This window comes from Mustela nivalis (genome assembly GCF_964662115.1).
Source record: "Mustela nivalis genome assembly, chromosome: 10".
Lineage (NCBI taxonomy): Eukaryota > Metazoa > Chordata > Mammalia > Carnivora > Mustelidae > Mustela > Mustela nivalis.
Genome location: NC_139029.1, coordinates 50,940,730 through 50,958,617, shown reverse-complemented (window position 1 = coordinate 50,958,617; position 17,888 = coordinate 50,940,730). Strand labels below are relative to the sequence as shown.

Sequence of the window (17,888 nt, the reverse complement as noted above, 5' to 3'; positions counted from 1 at the left end):
AAACAGTGCCATCAGAAAGTGTCCAAGTCTATGATGGTCACTCTTCTTGCCATATTTTTGTTTGCCAACATTAAGAAAACCCAAAACAAAACAAAACAAAACAAAAACCCTGCGGAGAAACGGCTCCCATCAAAGCAGGCTTCTGTAACGTATAGGGCAGGAAAGTTTGTAAGAGGTTTAATGCAGTCTCAGTTTTTTTTTAAGATTTTATTTATTTATCAGAGAGAGAGAGGGGAGAGAGCGAGCATAGGCAGACAGAATGGCAGGCAGAGGCAGAGGGAGAAGCAGGCTCCCCGCCGAGCAAGGAGCTCGATGTGGGACTCGATCCCAGGACGCTGGGATCATGACCTGAGCCGAAGGCAGCTGCCCAACCAACTGAGCCACCCAGGCGTCCCTGCAGTCTCAGTTTTAAAGCTGAAACAAATGTCAACATTTGAAAACTGAGGGGATTCGCATAAAAATCCAGATTTCTGGCTTCTCTTAAAATAGAAGATCTGGCAATGCTGGGCAGGCCCTCCTACATGGCCATCCCATGCTGCACAGAGCTGTTGCCTTCTCCATGAAGTATGCACCTCTAGTTGACCATGCTCCCCCAAACGATCCTCATTAACTTCCTTTGGGTTCCCTTGACTCACAATCACTGGCAAGGTTACAGCCAGTCTAACACCTCTCTCCATGATTTGAAGAGTATAATAATCAAAATTGGACTTGAACTCGAAAAGGTAGTTGGATGACTGAGAAATCAAGTAGAAAAATCGCTCCTGGTGAAGAATGCAAACAGGTAAATGGCACCGACCAACTGGCCAATCTGTCTTGAAGACTTAAGAGGTCAACCTTGTCCCTTGGCCTTCTTAAATCGTGGACAAGTTGATACTCAGCCATCCTGTAATACTGGTCTGTGGAGAGCTGATGCTGGCCAAGGCTGGTAGGCAAAATTCTAAGATGAACCCAATGACCCATACCCTTGGAGAAGCTTTTCCTCTTCAGAAGACCTGTAACTTGCTTCTAACCAACAGATATGGCAAAGGTGATGGTTATCACTCCTGTGATTGTGTTACATGGACAGCAAAGATGGAGGGATTTTGTAGATATAATTGAGGTTTCTAGTAAGGTAATCCCATGGGAGAGACCTCTGATTAATTCAAAAGGAGATGGGTCTGATGAGAACAAATGAGCCCTTCAAAAGAGGGTCCAAGCCTTCCCTGAAGTCAGGAGCTCAAAGAAGGGACGCTCTCCCTGCTGGCTTTGAAGGGGCAAATGCATGTGAGTCTTACAGTGGCAAGGAAATGAATTCTGCCAATAACTGAACTTGGAAGAGGACTCCAAACCTCAGAGCAGACCAAAGACCTGGGTGATGTGCAGACTGCAGTCTCATGCAACCCTAAATCCTTACCTAAAACTCAGGCAAGCTATGCCTGTACTCCTGACTCATGAAAGGGTCTGTGTGGTAATAAGTGTACATTATTTTAAGCTGCTATTAAATCTGTGGAAATTTGTTATGTTCAAATACCTTCAAAAACGCCATCTGCCACCATTACTTGTAATAATTCCAGGAGCTCCCATCTTTCAAGGGCTCTCACCATGTGCCCGTCACTATGCTTTGCATTCATCAGTGTTGCCTTACTTTTAATGCAGACACACTGAAGAACTTGCAAATATATTCTTTAAGTTTCCCTTGATAGGATACATTCATTTAAAAAAAAAATCCTACAAATAGATATTCGAATGTAAAAGGGAAAATGACAGAGATTCCTTTCAGTACTTTCAAAGCAAGTGTCTTATTTCAAATATCCTTTCCTTCAGTTTAGCATGCATCCTAATTCCAGATTTTCTTTAATACATGAAAATTAAATTAGAGGGCCTTTGTACATTTGAAGGGCCATGCTCATCTAAATGACAGCTGGTTACAAGAAGGAAGGATCAAGGCAAGAATCCTGCAGCCTGGTTCTGTACACATGCGCACCAGCAGACCATCCACTCTCAAGTCAATGAGGAGGCAAGGCTGACAATTTGCATTAAAAAGGATGCGGCAGTTCCCTTGGGAAATAAATGGGGCTATGTTCCTAATAAAGGGGCAGGCAGAAGAGGCTCTGGGAGGGGAGAAATCATGTGGGCTGAGTACCTTTGACTGGAAAAGCTCCTAGTACGGGATGACCATGATGACAACACATGAAAATTTTATCCCAGGTCAATTTAAAAAAATTCCTCTAGGCAGAGTTGTGTGATCAGTTTACAATGTATGCCTATTACCATCCTTTATCTACTGGTCTAGAAGTCCTCTGAGAGAGCGCAACTTACTCGCTTGGAACTTTGTGTTATTGTTTGTGCTTCGAATCAGCTGAAATGCCTTTTGAAATCCCACCGCATGCTGGGTAGGGCTGTCCAGAGACTTGACACCGCTAACGAAGGTGGACATCTTCCTTTTTGTCTCACTGGTGGCCGGAGACAGGAATGTCTTATAGCACTGGTCAAGCGAGCACGTCCTGACTGTGTCCGCCACCGTCAGCACGGAGATCTGGAGGAGAGAAAAAGAAACCTTGTTACCCTAACACGTGAAGCCTTTCTTATATTCTTGAAGAGCCCAAGGACTGAGATGGCCTACCGAACAGTTTCTGAGAGTTTAAAAATAAATGCCCAGAGGCATAAATCTATCAGATTTGGAAAGGATTAGTTAAGGACTGGTAAGGGGGAGGGGCCCTAGAGCTTGTCATTCTGTTCCCAGATGAAGTTAGCAGTATGGTGTGTATCCATAACATTAAGAATAACTATCTCAGGGGCGCCTGGGTGGCTCAGTGGGTTAAAGCCTCTGCCTTCAGCTCAAGTCATGATCCCAGGGTCCTGGGATCGAGCCCCACTTTAGGCTCTCTGCTCAGCAGGGAGCCTGCTTCCTCCTCTCTCTCTCTTCCTGCCTCTCTGCCTACTTGTGATCTGTCTGTCAAATAAATAAATAAAATCTTTAAAAAAAAAAAAGAATACTATCTCATAATCTCATACAGAGAAGAAACTTAGCAACTACTAACCATCTTGGTTTTCCATCTGGAGGTGAGGGTAAAGGCACAGGGTGTGTGATTTAAGCAACTAATCAGTCAGTAAAACCTTAGGAGTTGGGAAAGTCAAAATGACGAAGCAGAAAATCTCCACAGGCAATAGATTATCATTAGCTGTAAACACACCTGTCTCTGAAGTGTCCTAGAGATTAGCAAACCTCGAACAGCCTTCCCTTACCCCTTACCTCTCATAAATCTTGAGATAAAGTCCAGCCATCCACCAGGCCCCATGCCCTTGCCCCTCTCCTCAGCATAATTTCCACTGTGAAAGTCACAGCTAATTGGAAGCCTTCACAGGAGCCAGGAAGGAAGTACAAGACTCGGCTTGGTGGGGTGGTTTTTGTTTCTTGTTTTTTGTTTTTTTTAAGAGATTTGGAGCCAGAGTGGGCAGCTGCTTCCTCAAATGCTAGAATAAAAATGAAACCACTCTCTTTTCCCCAAAGTCATTTTACATATGGATTTAAAACTATTGTGCCATCAAACACAAGGTAGTTCACAAAAGACATTCAAGAAAGAGCCCATGCCACGGGGCTCCCTGGGGGTACTGGTCACCTTGTCGTGCTCGTCGATGGCACTGAGGATGACCCGGGCAGCGTCCTTGGCGATCTGAAGCTGGGTGTCCGTGACAGAGGCCCCGTGGTCCAGGATCACTACTATGTGCTTGGACTGCGGCCGGACCGTGGAGACGTAGATAGGTCTAGAAAGAGGGATGGAGGAGGGGGAGAAGCTCTCTGGGGTCAGTCCTGCTATTAGGTCAAAGGACCTCAACCCAATGCAGCTGTGAACACTACAAATGTTCAGGCATCTGGTGGCCAGCTCTTTTTCCAGGGATGGCCCAAGGATGGAGAGAGCAGCCGGCAAGGAAAAAGAACACTGGCACGGTGAAAACACGACCTCGAGACAACAGCTTGTATCTATAGCACAGGGATTGGTACTTCAGTCTTCCAAAGAGTAAAGTAACCCAGAGGAGGTTAGAAGAAGCCAATCCTTTAGCATGGGACTCCTGATCTTGGGGCTTGTGGGTTTGAGCCCCACACTGGGTATAGAGATTACTTAAAAAATAAAATCTTAAAAAAAAAAAAAAAAAAAAAAGGCAGCAAATCCTTGGGGAGGCTGGCCTTTTCGGCACACTTGAAAGTCAAAGCTGGAAGCTGTGCATGGTAATACCACTCAAGGTTGCCTGATATTTCGCTATAGAACATAGAACTTGGTGGCCTCTCAGACTGCAGAGAGTGCACAGGAAGGAGAGGAGGGTCTGCTCGCCAGCGCTGGGTCTGCAGGCGTACAGAGTGGGGCTTTGCTAAAACGGAGGCGGCCTGTAATCTGCAAGCGTGCTGAGCAGCTCTGAATAGGTTTACTTTCTCTCTCTCCAGACAAAGGCGACTGCTTAAGAGGGCCCTTTCCTTTCTATACGGAAGCAATTCATGCAGGTCAGCCACCAAAAGGCCCCATATCGGAGCATTTAAAACCATGCCATCAAATTTGTCCAAGCCTGTGATAGCCACTCTTCTTGCCAGGTTTTTGTTTGCCAACATTCAGAAAAGGGGGTGGAGGGAGGGTGGGGAAGGTCCAACGGAGAAATGCCTCCCATGAAAAGCGGCCTTCTGCTCATGTGCCGAACAGGAAGGTTTGTGAGAAGGGGTTTAATGAGGTCTCTCTTCACAGTTTTAAAGCTGGAACAAATTAGGGGGAGCTTAAAAAAGCAAATCAGCCTCAAGAGAATTCTCTCCTTTACTGACACCCCTAAAACACGAGATCTTTCTATGAAATGTTAGATGCCAGTGGACTCAAAAAAAGCCTAGGCATGAATTAAGGAATAAAACAAAGTACAAAAACAAAACAAAACAACAACCAAACCCAGAAACAAAACAAAACAAAACAAAACACAAAAAACCCGAACTCTCGACATCTGGCCAACTTTACACTTTTCTTCTCAAGCCAAAAGTGCTACATTAACACTGAAGTACCACTGTATTTTCCCCCAATCAATACCATTAAGCCAGTAGGGAAATGTTAATAGAAAGAATCCAGGAGAGACGGCTACGGAAGTGGAAGAGAGAACGGGAACGAATGAAATCTGACGATCCCACCACTGACCGCCGTGTCAGACACTGAACCTTCTAGGTCCTCAAGGCAAGGTGAATTTAAGGAAAAAAAAAAAAAAAAAGGCCTATCTCCTTTTCAACTTAACCCACATCAATGGAAAGCAGAGGATGTGTTTCTCACTGCCACAGTACACTGTCAAACTGTTTTAGAGGGACGCAAAAACAGTAACATGAAATGTACTGCCTGGGAGTCAGTCCCTACAGCATGACTGGTATCCACCGATTCTCTCTTGTGGGCTCTGAAAACCTATTCCTCACTTTGAAGGACGTGGAGAACTGGCAAAGGCCTCTGAGGAAAGCACTCAGGGCAAGGAAAGAGATGGGAACATCAATGTAGGAGGGGGGGAACCTGGGTCACTTAGCCAAGGAAGACCGCGCTGAGGGTTGGTTTAATGCAGGTTCAGGGTGGGTGTGCACGAAACCTGCCGAGTGCAGGTGAGTGCTGATTCGCGACAAGGTCCAGCTTGTCTTTTTGGACTTTCCCTCACAGGTGATTTGTTAATGGCAGCATACCATACGATCTGTCTTCTTAGAAGTAAATGCAAATTAGACGGTTCATGACGTCTTTGGCCTCTCCTGAGATAACCTGGACCAGACCCAAGGTCATGGCTTCTGGCCCAGTTTTTAAGACACTTAAGTCTTCACCAGAGAATGTCTAGGGAGGGAACCAAAGAAACCATACCAACAATACAAAGGTCCTTCTAGGAAAAGGCCAGGAGTAGTATTTTCCTTGGGGAAAATTTTAGACGTAATTTAAAGTAATGATAAAGAGAGACTAAAGGGATAGTTACTTTGGACTTCAGAAAAATGGCACGAAAAATGAACACCCTCTATCTACTAGCTCCAGATTTTCTGGCATTGAACACCTGACACTGCAAAGGGAAGCTGTAAGGATCCAAAAGGGAAGTATAGTATCTTTGCCTAAGGGGTTCTGTAAATTGATGAGTCTTGTCAAACAAATTAGCTCACCATTACTGCCCTTCTGGCTAAGCGGTACAAACTCTAGTTATTTCCGCGAGAAGAGCAGGATGTTCATCATCTTTGATCCACTGTGTTCTGGGCAACCTTAAAACTTCTGATAGCTGAGACTGCATGCACATTTCAAAAAGACAGCCAAGCACGTTATCACAGAAAGGAAAGCTGGGTATCACTAAGTCCACTCTGAGATACGTAGGAGTCTTTTCAGGCTGCGCTGAAGAGACCGTATTATCATTCCTGTCTCCCCAAAGATGCCTGAAGCTCAAAACCAATTGGGTGTCTCCAACCATTTAATTTCTTTAGTAGGTCCCTTGTTAGGTACTTACAGAAAAACTCTGGGCGTTATCACTGGCCCTTTCTAGCATCCACATATGCCAGATGGTGAAATCGTTCCCGAATACATTTGAGAAACCACAGCTTGGAGGCACGGCCATGTGTGTAAACCAGGAGTCCCTGGTTCATACAGATCTCTGTTAAGCAGTAATTAACACTTGAGCCAGCCAACGTACCTACTACGATGCTCATAGCTGCCCTTACACCGGAACTTGTGTGCTGGGAAAACGGTGAAAATCCCTTCTTCCGAGCTGAAATACTGCCACTTAATTCCAGGGTTGGATTTCAGGTTGTCTGCAAGAACTGGAGGAGTGGGGGAAAGGAAACGTAACCACCAAATCCACAGGTGCAGGCAGGCCCGGCTCCTTCGGCATCTGTTCTGCATAAACTGCTTGTAGTACGAAGAAATCCCACTAGATCGAAGGCTGTAAATTTTCCACTAAACATTTTCTCTCTGTCCCTTAAAAAAATACCCGTGAATAGAAAAATATAATGAATGTTTCAGTCAAGAGAAGCTATTATTCTTAACCTTGTATCGTGACACTCTATGTCCTGGAATTTTTTTTTTTCCCAGCTGAATGATTCATTTGCACTCAGCTCTCTCTTCAGGAGGCTGGTCCCCGCTGGACCAGTTTACACTTGCTGGCTTGGAGAACATTCTCTAGTTGCGGAGAACAGTGCCGTTAGGAGGCCCGGTCTCCAGGGGGACTAGACCTGTGACCTTGACCTTGCTCACTCCACAATGAGGAAATCAGCATAGATGGTACCTGAAAGGCAGAACCACGATCACTCAGCAAGAGCTCCTGGAATGATTCCAATGTGCCAGCAGTGGGACAGAGGCTTTCCTTCGTGGTTGTTCATTTAACCCATGAAACAACCATAGGATGAAGGTCGTATGATTATTCCCTACTTTGGAGTTTGGAAAATACACTCAGAGAGCTTAGAGACTTGCCTAAGGTTTCATCAGTAAATGACCAAGTTGGGATTCCAGCCTAGCTGTGCTGGTTCCTAAGTTCTTATCATCATGCAGTATTGCCTCCCTGGCATATACATGGTATCCCTGCCACTAAGCTGTGGCGGGAGGGGCAGCCAACCTCCTGGGGGCAATTCTGTCCCTAAACCTCCATGAAGTCTTACCCTCACCCACAAGCAGAGTCCTCTCCCTTCTCTGATGCCCTTCCACTCTGTTCCCACCCCGTATTCTATTATGATCCATGCACTTTGTGTTGTGTCCTGCTCTACATGCTGCAAGATCTACACAGCTGAGCAAAAGACAAGCCTTATTGTGATAACTGATATACCAGAAGACTTACAGAGTAGGAAATGGGACAGAAAGCAATTTGGGGAAGAAGTGTGAGTGAAGGCAAAAGGCAAGTGTGAGGTACATTTGATAAGGTACAGAAAGCTCTGAACGCCACGCATCCTTGAGTCTGGCTCGGAGGTCGGCTGATGTCTGCCATGGCTGCCCAGGAAAGGACCCTGGCCTTGCCAGCCATGCGGGCTTTGTCTCGACCCACCCAACTCTGCTGCTACCATGCAAAAGCAGCCCCGGACATTGGTGGGTGAGCGGGTGTGCCAATGACGGCGGATCTGCAAACATCAGCGGCAAGCTGGATTTGGTCAGTGGCGTTCGACATGAGCATTCATCCTCTGAACACACCGGGTGAAATATACCACACGGGGACTTGAAGCATGTCCGGTGCCTCCTGCTTCCAGCAGCTACCCTGCCAGATGCACACGGAGGAAGGGTAGCCTATTTTTATCCTCACAAAAATCCTAGGAGTAACAAAGCATCATTTCCGAGTTATGGACACAGAAACCGGCTCCAACTTTTCTGGGCTCCCTGAGGTTTCATAGTGGACAGGAAGGCAGTCAAGCACATAGCATGTGTGACCAAGACACGGGTCCCCACTCCACTCAGCCAGGCCACCTTATCAAGGTCATTGCTTGGACCAGGGCAACCACATCTTCCCGAGACATCTGGCTGATGTGATTTGCACATAAACATGGAGGCAGCTTTTTCTCTGAGGGTCAAAGCCTTAAACTTGCTGTCGTGTTAGCACCACTCTTCAGGCAGCCCTGCCAAGCCTGCAAGAAACAGGCAAATGCTGCCTTTGGACGTAAAGCTCAATGACCTCATTTAGAAGTAACATCTGTAACAATAAACAGGTTACAGTGAGACTATTAAAAGGGGGAGCCAATGAGAGCAAGAATGTTTTAAAAATAAATCAGAATTCATACGGTGCATGATACATTTCATCTCACCACAAAAGATCATTCTGGTTCCTTATAATCATTCCAGCACCATAGCATTTAAGTGTCAGGCAAGGTTCCTCAAACTCTCCTGCTGAGAACTCCTTTGGCATCTGATTAAATTTCATCCATCATTCGGTACTAGCAGAAGATGATGGATACGATGGTAATGAGGACCCCAGGGCCCAGAAGCAATCTATCATGGCAGTGTGCACCCCAAGCAGGCCCCTCTCTGACCTAGACGTGGAGGTGAAGGACAGCCCTATTTTCCACACAGGCACAGGCAACCCAGAGGCGGCTTCCCCCAGTCCTAGGAGTCAGTGAGGTGTTCGGGCCACTGGTAACTTGGGTCTTGCATGCTTCATCTTCTCAGCAATGCTGGACACCATCCAGGAAAAGGCTGGGCATACGTCCAACCTGTCAGTTCCTGATGCATAGCATTAAGCTTTAGGCTATCAGTGGGTAGGGCCTGAATTTGTCTCCCCTGCGCCGCACACCTACCTCAGACAGATACACGTGACGGTGGCAATGAATGGTTTCTTCTTCACTGGAGCTCACCCCCAGATGGAAGCCACCACACCCTCTGAAACCCTCCAGCATCTTACCCTCTCACACCTTCTAGTTAATGTTACTGTTGTTCGCAACTTCTCCCTCTTCCATCCCTAGACTCTAGAGATCCCTGAGGGTGAGATATGGGCTTGGGTCACCCCTGCGCCCAGGGCAGAGGTGTGTTCTATTGAGGTCATGGCACAGGCTCTGTGAGAGCTGCAGGGACATGCGGGCTGGGAGGGTCTGCTCAGAAGTACTCTTTCTCAACCATTAGACTTGTGTTTAATAAATTATAAAATCTTCGTCTGATGCTAAATCCAGTTAAAAATAAATATGGTGACTCAATATAGACCAGTGATAATATTTTTTTTTAATTTGTCAGAGAGAGCGAGCGAGAAAGAGAGAGCTCACAAGCAGGGGGAGTGGCAGGCAGAGGGAGAGGGAGAAGCAGGCTCTCCACTGAGCAGGGAACCCCATGTGGGACTCGATTCCAGGATACTGGGACCCAAGCCAAAGGCAGATGCCTAATGACTGAGCCACTGAGGCATCCAGAGATCGATGATAATTCTAAACAGGTTTTAAGGGGAGCCTGGGTGGCTCAGTGGGTAAAGCCTCTGCCTTCAGCTCAGGTCATGATCGCAACCTGGGATCGAGCCCCGCATGAGCCTGCTTCCCCCCTCCCTCTGTCTGCCTCTCTGCCTACTTGTGATCTCTCTGTGTCAAATAAATGAATAAAATCTTTTTAAAAAATATATTTTAAAATGATCGACACTCCGTTCTCTCAACACCACTGCCAATACAACAGGTACAGAAACAGGTAAGTGGACAGAAAAAAGGCTTGCCTGTCGGATGGTTTTAGGGGACTATCTATATCAAAATCAATTGTATATGTTACACATGTGAAGTTTATTGCTTATCAACTATGCCTCAATAAGGCTGATTTGATAGAACAGTGAAACTGAGCACCATATAAACTAGTTCTATACATGGTATGCCAGCTTTTCATAACTACCTCATGAGTTTGTTATTATACCCACTTTATAGATGCAGAACTCAACTTGCTCAAGGCCCAAGTCATGATTTGATCAAGGTATCTCTGCCTCCAAAGCCCTTGCTCTTTCCAGAACACTACAGGGCCTCCACAAGGCCACTAAATACATGCTGAATGAATTAGCAATCAACAGATAAAAAACACACCTGTTATTTCTTGAGAGGCAGAGTAAACATACACATTTGTATGTTTCAATCAAAATGATCAGTTGCATTAGTTTGTAAAGACACAGTGTGAAGAAATGCAATTAAGAGGACACTTGACAGAAAGAAAGGCTATAGCAACTGAATTAAGGCAGAGGCTAAAGTGAGCATTTAAACTGGTGAGAAAAAACAAATGGCTGAACTGCTAGTACTTGGCAGGGACCAGCTGACAGTCCAATGTCATGGGGGTCACGACTGACCCCACAGGCTGGCTTACCTGGAAAATGGCACGCACACTGTAGCTCAGAAGACAGAGTCAAGTTAATTAAAACACTCATGACTGAGTAACACCGAACCATAGAAAGCATATTTTACATAATAGAAGGAGTTTTTATGTGACTATGAAACTATATAGCTGAGGCCCCTTAATTAGTCTGGAGGTGTTTAACAGATTGGAGGGAGCGTTCACTGTCCATGTGAATAAACATAAGAAAGCCAGTTGGACACAGGCCCAATGTGGCTTTGCATTTTCTATTTAATTAGGGTTGGCACTTCGGCACTGGAAGGAATAGCCTGATAAATCGGGATAGACTGGGAATAGGAAGCCTAGGTTTTGGTCCCATTTCTAAGCCTGACAAGCTCTCTGACCTTACATGGACTCACCATATAGCATCCGAAGGCATCTTTCTAAAACGGCAATCAAATCCCACCACTGCTTTGCTTGAAACCCTTCACAGGTTTCACACTGCACCCCAGCTAGCATTAAATCCAAGCCCCATAAGGCCTGGCACCATTTGGCCCCTCCTATGCTCCAACCTCACTTTCACCCTCTTTAACCCACTACGCTGTAGGTCAAGGCCAACCTCTTTCAGTTCTGCAAACATGCCAAGCTCTGCACACAAGGGGATCCTTAGACCTGAAGTAATTCTGTTCAACTTCTCAGAGACCCCCTTCCCTGACCACCCTTGGTTATTATCCTCTCTAACAGCACCCAGCATTTTCCGTGACAGCAAAAATTGGTAATAGTCAGTGTACTGACTTCTGTGGCCATGGCTCACGCCTCTCACGCAGACTTGCTGCAAGTTCCATGAGGGCAGGAGCCAAACCCAAAGCCAAATTCACCACATTCCCAAAGCCTGGCGCATGCCTGGTTTTGAGGATGCACTGAGTCAGCGCCTGCCAGAGGAGCCAGTGAATGGTGACTTTGGTTATTAGCAAGGCTCGTCACCTCTGTCCCCCATGAGATTTCACCATTTCCTCATCTCTAGTCTCTGAGTGATGGATTTGGACAAGGTATTTCTGAAGACCCTTCAGAAACCAAAGAGAAATAAGAAGGCTGAAGAATGAAGGTCAATAGGAAGGAACAAAGCACAAAGATATGCAACGAGAAAGAGCCAATTTCTAACTGGCTTTGATCAAGTTTGTGCAAGAAAGGGAAAAAAGCAGGAATATTCTTACTTCCTAGTAAGCTAGAATAACTCAGTCTGTCAGCACTAGGAGATTATTATTATTACTGACCCAAGACTAAACATAATGTACAAATGGTACCAAGAAATGTTTAGAGAGAATGACAATTTCATATTGGCTTTTAACTAATGAAGAGGTACCTGTGACAACTCCTTGTTCTTTAAAGGCAAGCTTTGTTCCCCCTGGTCTCCTTCTGTGAGCCTTCAGCAAATTTACTCTTTCTCTCTTACAGTTCCTATGCTAATTCTGACAAAGACAAAAAACTTCACAACATCTACTAGCTTATTTTTCTGCAGCCACAACACACCAACTATAGTTGGAAAAGCAGATTAAAAAAAAAATGTGTCTTTCGGGGGTGTCCAGCTAGCTGAGGTGGTAGAGCATGCAACTCTTGACCTTGGGGGTCAAGACTTTGAGCTCCATGTTGGGGGTAGTGTTTACTTAAAAAAAATGTGCCTCCCCCCCCTTTTGGGGTATTCTTTATTTCCATTTGTGTCTCGAGATTCACCTGCATAGTGCATTTGGCGAATTCTAACATATGGGCCCCAGATCTCCTGGCCCCCAAATATTTCCCTTCCGATTTCACCATCTATTTCTGACCAGTTCTTAGATCATCAGCCTCTCTAGCCAAAACAAAACCATGTCCCCGACATCCTTGCTTGCCCTCTATAATGCTTACACCATTAGGCTGAGAAAGAGATGGACTGCAAACTGCTTGTAGTTGGGCTGGGGCTTTGGTTTTGCCTCATAATATTAACCACCAAAGGCAGAAACACATTAAAAAAAAAATGGGGTGCCTGGGTGGCTCAGTGGGTTAAGCTGCTGCCTTCGGCTCAGGTCATGATCTCAGGGTCCTGGGATTGAGTCCCGAATCAGGCTCTCTGCTCAGCAGGGAGCCTGCTTCCCTCTCTCTCTCTGCCTGCCTCTCCATCTACTTGTGATTTCTCTCTGTCAAATAAATAAATAAAATCTTTAAAAAAAAAAAATGCTCCATAGTAGAAAGCTTGTCGCCTCCCACCTCAAGGAACTCTGGCCTTCCTGACGCCCAGCCCAACACCACTCAGCCAAACACACAAAGCGCTCGACCTCCCGCAGGTTGCCAAATATAAAATACAAGAGCTGTCCTAAATACACAGAATGGCAGACACACAAAAACACACACACACTCCCTCAAAAGATCAGAAGTTACATAGCACCTTTCAGTAATATTCTGTGCAACAGCGATCATTTTGGAGGGGAATAAACATTTGGGGGACTCCAGACAAAATTTCCGGCATTATACTCTACGCTGCACCTTCTAATTCCTACTCCCAGCCCACAGCCAGAGGACCACCTTCCCACACATTCTGAAGATGCTGAATTTACGGTCCCCCAGGTACTGTGCGTACTTCTCAGGGGTGGTAGGCATACTGAGTATTTACCTATGTACCAGGCACTGTACTATGCTTTTTATATACATTATCTCAGTTAATTTTTTTTAATTAGGTAGGTTTATTATTCAGGAAACCAAAGCATATAGAGGTTAATTTTCCCAAGTGTATGATAGCTAAGCAAGAGTCAAAACAGGCGGAGCTTTAGCAAAAAGATATTATTCTCATCTTAGACCTAAGCATATTCTGACTCTGAAAGGGAAGAGTGGCCTAAGCTCTGACCCTTGAATGGGACCATGTAGCCCAGTAATCCTTCCACCACAATGACCATGCTAGCTCAAGTCCATTGCCAAACTTAGATTAATGACAACCGACCCAGCTAAACCCACTGTTATCTACTTCAGTCCAATTCTAAAGAGGGAACTTCCTCAAATCTCCAGTTCTGCTTCAAGCTCACAGCTCCTTATGTCCATTCTAGGCTATCTACATAATGCAAAAATTACCATTCCATTATAGCCTCAATTCTGTTAAGACAGCCTGGACTGTCTTAACAGTCTCTGTCTCTGTCTCTCCTGGACAGAGAATTCAGGATCAACTTCTGGGGATAATCCAAAATCAGAACAGGATCTACTACTCAATCCTCTTCCTTTTAATAGACCACTCCCAGAGGACCCAAAGGACCAGGTGATCTTCAAACATTCATGGAAAGGGGTAAGAGAAATTTAACAGAGTTCTCTCACAAAGCTTTTTTCTCCTCCCACAATCAGCTTTTGAAACCTATAGCTTCCCAAGCTTTACCAAGGCAATATTCTGAGTTGCCAAGTCTGAGTTGGGGGGTCAAAGAATAGGTATTTTTTGACAAAGCACTCCAGATGACTCTGACGATCACCCAAATTGGGGACAACCGGCCAAAGACGTTTAACTCCACTGTCCCAGCTATTTCCTCAGTTTTACCTTCTTCCTGGACTGTTTCTCGATCTTGAGCATATAACCATTCTCAAGTTTCCCTGACTTATAAAATGATTAGCGATAACAATAAAACTCTTCCTTTACCCCATCTCTTCTTGAGTTATCAGGGACATTTCCCCTTTTTCTCAGTCAAGTAATTTGGAAGAGTGGTCCACGTTGATTCTCCACTTCTTTTCCTCTCATTTCTCCGTCATCTAGCCAATTTGCCTATTCCATGGCCACCTCTCCCTAATCCCACTTTTGGATTACATTTAATAGTCTACCTGGTTTTCTCCTTCTTTCAGGCCAACTACACTTACATCCATTTTCCACAAAACTCTCTGCTTGGCGCTGCTTAGTCTGTCAGTTGGCTGACTTCAAGCTAAAAAAAAAAACAAAAACCAAACCAAAACCCAACTCCTCCGTCAAATACAAGTGGTTAAAATCTGCCTTAGTGCTACCTTCGGTTCCTGTTATTTACTGCTCTCTTCCACAATGATCCTGGACTGCGCTGGCTGCACGTTCATAGATTTCTAACTGGGAAATGTATTTACCTCAGGCACATCACCTGGATAATTCCCAATGTCTCTTAAGATGCAACCTTACAATCTGGTCCAGTACCCCCACTTACCGTGATCACACATCACTTAAGATGCTAATAGTAGTTGTCTGCTGACTTTCTCCTTCCCTTCCCTCCCCTCCGTACATCCGTATAGTTAGGTTGTGAGCTCGGAGGGTAAAGCCTCTGTCTTGATGATCTTGGTGCCTGCCACGGTAACTATTGTATAGATGTTACATGAGAGAGGCTCTTTATGAGAAAGAACAAGGAAGGAGTCGTGGTTGGTTCTGGGTCTCAAGTGTCTGCACTGTATAAAATTAAGCTGTTAACCGACAAATACAACATGAGTGGAGGAGGCGGTCTGGGTTGGAAGTGTCGAGGATTATGGGTTTGATTTTAGACACACAGAGTCTGAAGTAACAGTAGCAGGATACAGGGATGGAGACATCTCTTTGTCCTCAGCAGTCTACAGTAGGAGGCCCACTGGACTGGGAATCGGGACATACCGTTCCGTCATCTCAATACCCACCATTTGTTGTCTGACTTTAGGTACATTGGTTAAGTGCTCTGGGCCTGCTTCTCATCTACAAAATAGATGCTTGTCTCTGGTATCCATGGAAGACAAAGGGATAAAATGGCTTATGAGGTGCTAAGAAGCAGCAGATTGATTCTGTGTACATGTGTGTCTGGACTCAGCACAGTTTCATGCAAACGCAGAATGGTACTATTCACATGCACAGCCTGTGCCACTCTATATACCCGAGATATTTATGCATACCAATTTGCCATGAAGCCACAGAAACCAGGGCTACCTTGCAAGCAAATCACAACCACATTCTTTTCTTTCCTATGGTCCTTCAAAAGCCTTGGTTCTTCCATTACAAAAATGAAACAAAAGCAACAAGAAAATTCTAGTTTCAGGGTACCTGGGTGGCTCAGTGGGTTAAGCCTCTCCCTTGGCCTCAGGTCATGGTCTCAGGGTTCTGGGATGGAGCCCCACATCGGGCTCTCTGCTCAGCAGGGACCCTGCTTCCCCCCTCTCTCTCTGCCTACCTGTGATCTCTCTCTCTGTGTCAAATAAATAAATAACATTTTTTAAAAATTAAAAAAAAAAGAAAATTCTAGTTTCATTCATTCATTAGTAAGTATTTGCTGTATATCTGCTATGCACTAGGCTGGAACTTGACATGCAAAAAATAAAAGGAACAGAGGGTCAAGTAGATATCCAAGATAAAAACTTAAATTTTTAAGAATGTACTATAGAGTAAAATAATAAAGAGAGCTAGCTGAGGACCCCATCTCAGCCTGACTTCTGCCACTGTTCAATCCTTCTGCCTTCCCTTTCCCTACAGGCTGCCAATCTCCATCTCAACGTGTGCCCTCTAGCAAACCCAACCAGTACAACAGACAAAGAATTCTACCTGTCAAGTCGCTGGGCCCTGAGGAATAAGCAATATTTTACAAGTCAGAAGAGGCAGGCACTATATTCTAGGATAAGACAATAACATGAACAAAAGCATGGAGGAGGTGCGCCTGGGTGGCTCAGCGGGTTAATGCCTCTCCTTTGGCTCAGGTTATGGTCTTAGGGTCCTGGGATCGAGCCCCACATCGGGCTCTCTGCTCAGCCAGGAGCCTGCTTCTCCAACCCCCCTGCCTACCTCTTGTGATCTCTGTCAAATAAATAAATAAAAATCTTTAAAAAAAAAAAAAAAAGCATGGAGGAGTGACAGACATTGAGGATTTGAAGAAATGAAAGTGACCCCGTGAGGGGAGAAGGAAGAGTAGGAGAAGATGGAGTTGAAAGGCCTCCACATTTGTCTTGCAGGTGAGCCACAGAGGTTTTTGGAGTTACAAAGCAGGTATTTGCAAAATACCTACAGTATACAGGATATATTGAAAAAGAGAATAAAAGCAGAGAAACCTTCTGGGAGGTTTCCATATTGACTCATCTTCTAGAAAGGTCTATGAACTTTTCCTAAGTTTATGGCCTTAGCAATGGAGAAGACAAAAGGGATTCAAGACACATCTCTGAACTATGGAATCTGAGCCAAGTTCCCCTTCAATGAAGGGCGGACAATGAGACCTATGTCACAAGTCAGCATGACAAGCAGGAAGATGGACACACAGTAAATGCCTAGTGAGGTGACTTGCATGTAGTAAAATATTTACTCACCAACACTCTGCTTTCATCACTGACTTAAGGAAGTTCCATCTGCTAAAACCTGGAGAAGCCATGGGTGGGAAAAGGCAAGGGAGAATTCCCAGTGTGACCAGGTTGGAGATACTGTTAGTGGGGACAGTGAGCCCAGACTGCGGGGAAGTTTAGAGAAAAGTTTTCTTTTCTATTTAATTTTTGAGGTAGCTACAGAATCACCACAGAGATGTGTGTGTCTTAAAGTTGGCTACTCAATAAATAAACTCATATAGGCGGGCACCTGGGTAGCTCAGTGGGTTAAAGCCTCTGCCTTCGGCTCAGGTCATGATCCCAGGGTCCCGGGATCAAGCCCCACATCGGGCTCTCTGCTCAGCAGGGAGCCTTCTTCCCTCTCTCTTTGCCTGCCTCTCTGCCTACTTGTGATCTCTGTCAAATTTATAAATAAAAAAAATCTTAAAATAAACAAATAAATAAATAAATAAACTGAAATAGGCCACAGCTAGAGAGACAGATCTGGAATTCCACAGCATGTGGCAGGAGCTGAGGTGCTGGCTACACTGAGAACATTTGGCGGGGCGGGGGGGGGGGGGATAAGGTTTAGAAGTGAGGAAGGTGGTTAAGAGGACATGTGGGGACATCTATCTGAGGACAAAAGGAGCTTAAGAAGAAAAATGAAAAGGTCTGAGCAGAGAAGTAAGAGGATAAATGGCACAGAATAATTTTGTAGACACCAAAGGATGACAGAGCTTCAAAAAAGACGTTTACCATCAACTACTACAAGAAGGTCAGGAAAACTGTGGAGGGGTCACTTGGAATCCTTCTGGAGGGTAGTGATAGAGTGAAAAATTGGGACAATCTCAATGTTGAACTGGAGTGGACTGATTAATTCAAGGACGTTATATAATCATTACCCCCAGGATCTAGATATGT

At 45.1% G+C, this 17,888-nt stretch overlaps 1 protein-coding gene across 1 annotated transcript in view; it reads right to left on the bottom strand.

The window, feature by feature from the left end:
• CACHD1 (cache domain containing 1) overlaps positions 1 to 17,888 on the bottom strand; it is a 206,578-nt gene that overhangs the window by 52,822 nt on the left and 135,868 nt on the right. The window contains exons 5-7 of the mRNA XM_082687809.1: positions 6,640 to 6,766; positions 3,600 to 3,744; positions 2,299 to 2,515 (exon numbers count right to left, since the gene is read on the bottom strand). Of these exons, the coding sequence (XP_082543935.1) occupies positions 2,299 to 2,515; positions 3,600 to 3,744; positions 6,640 to 6,766 (489 nt within the window). The remainder of the gene's footprint in view (positions 1 to 2,298; positions 2,516 to 3,599; positions 3,745 to 6,639; positions 6,767 to 17,888) is intronic.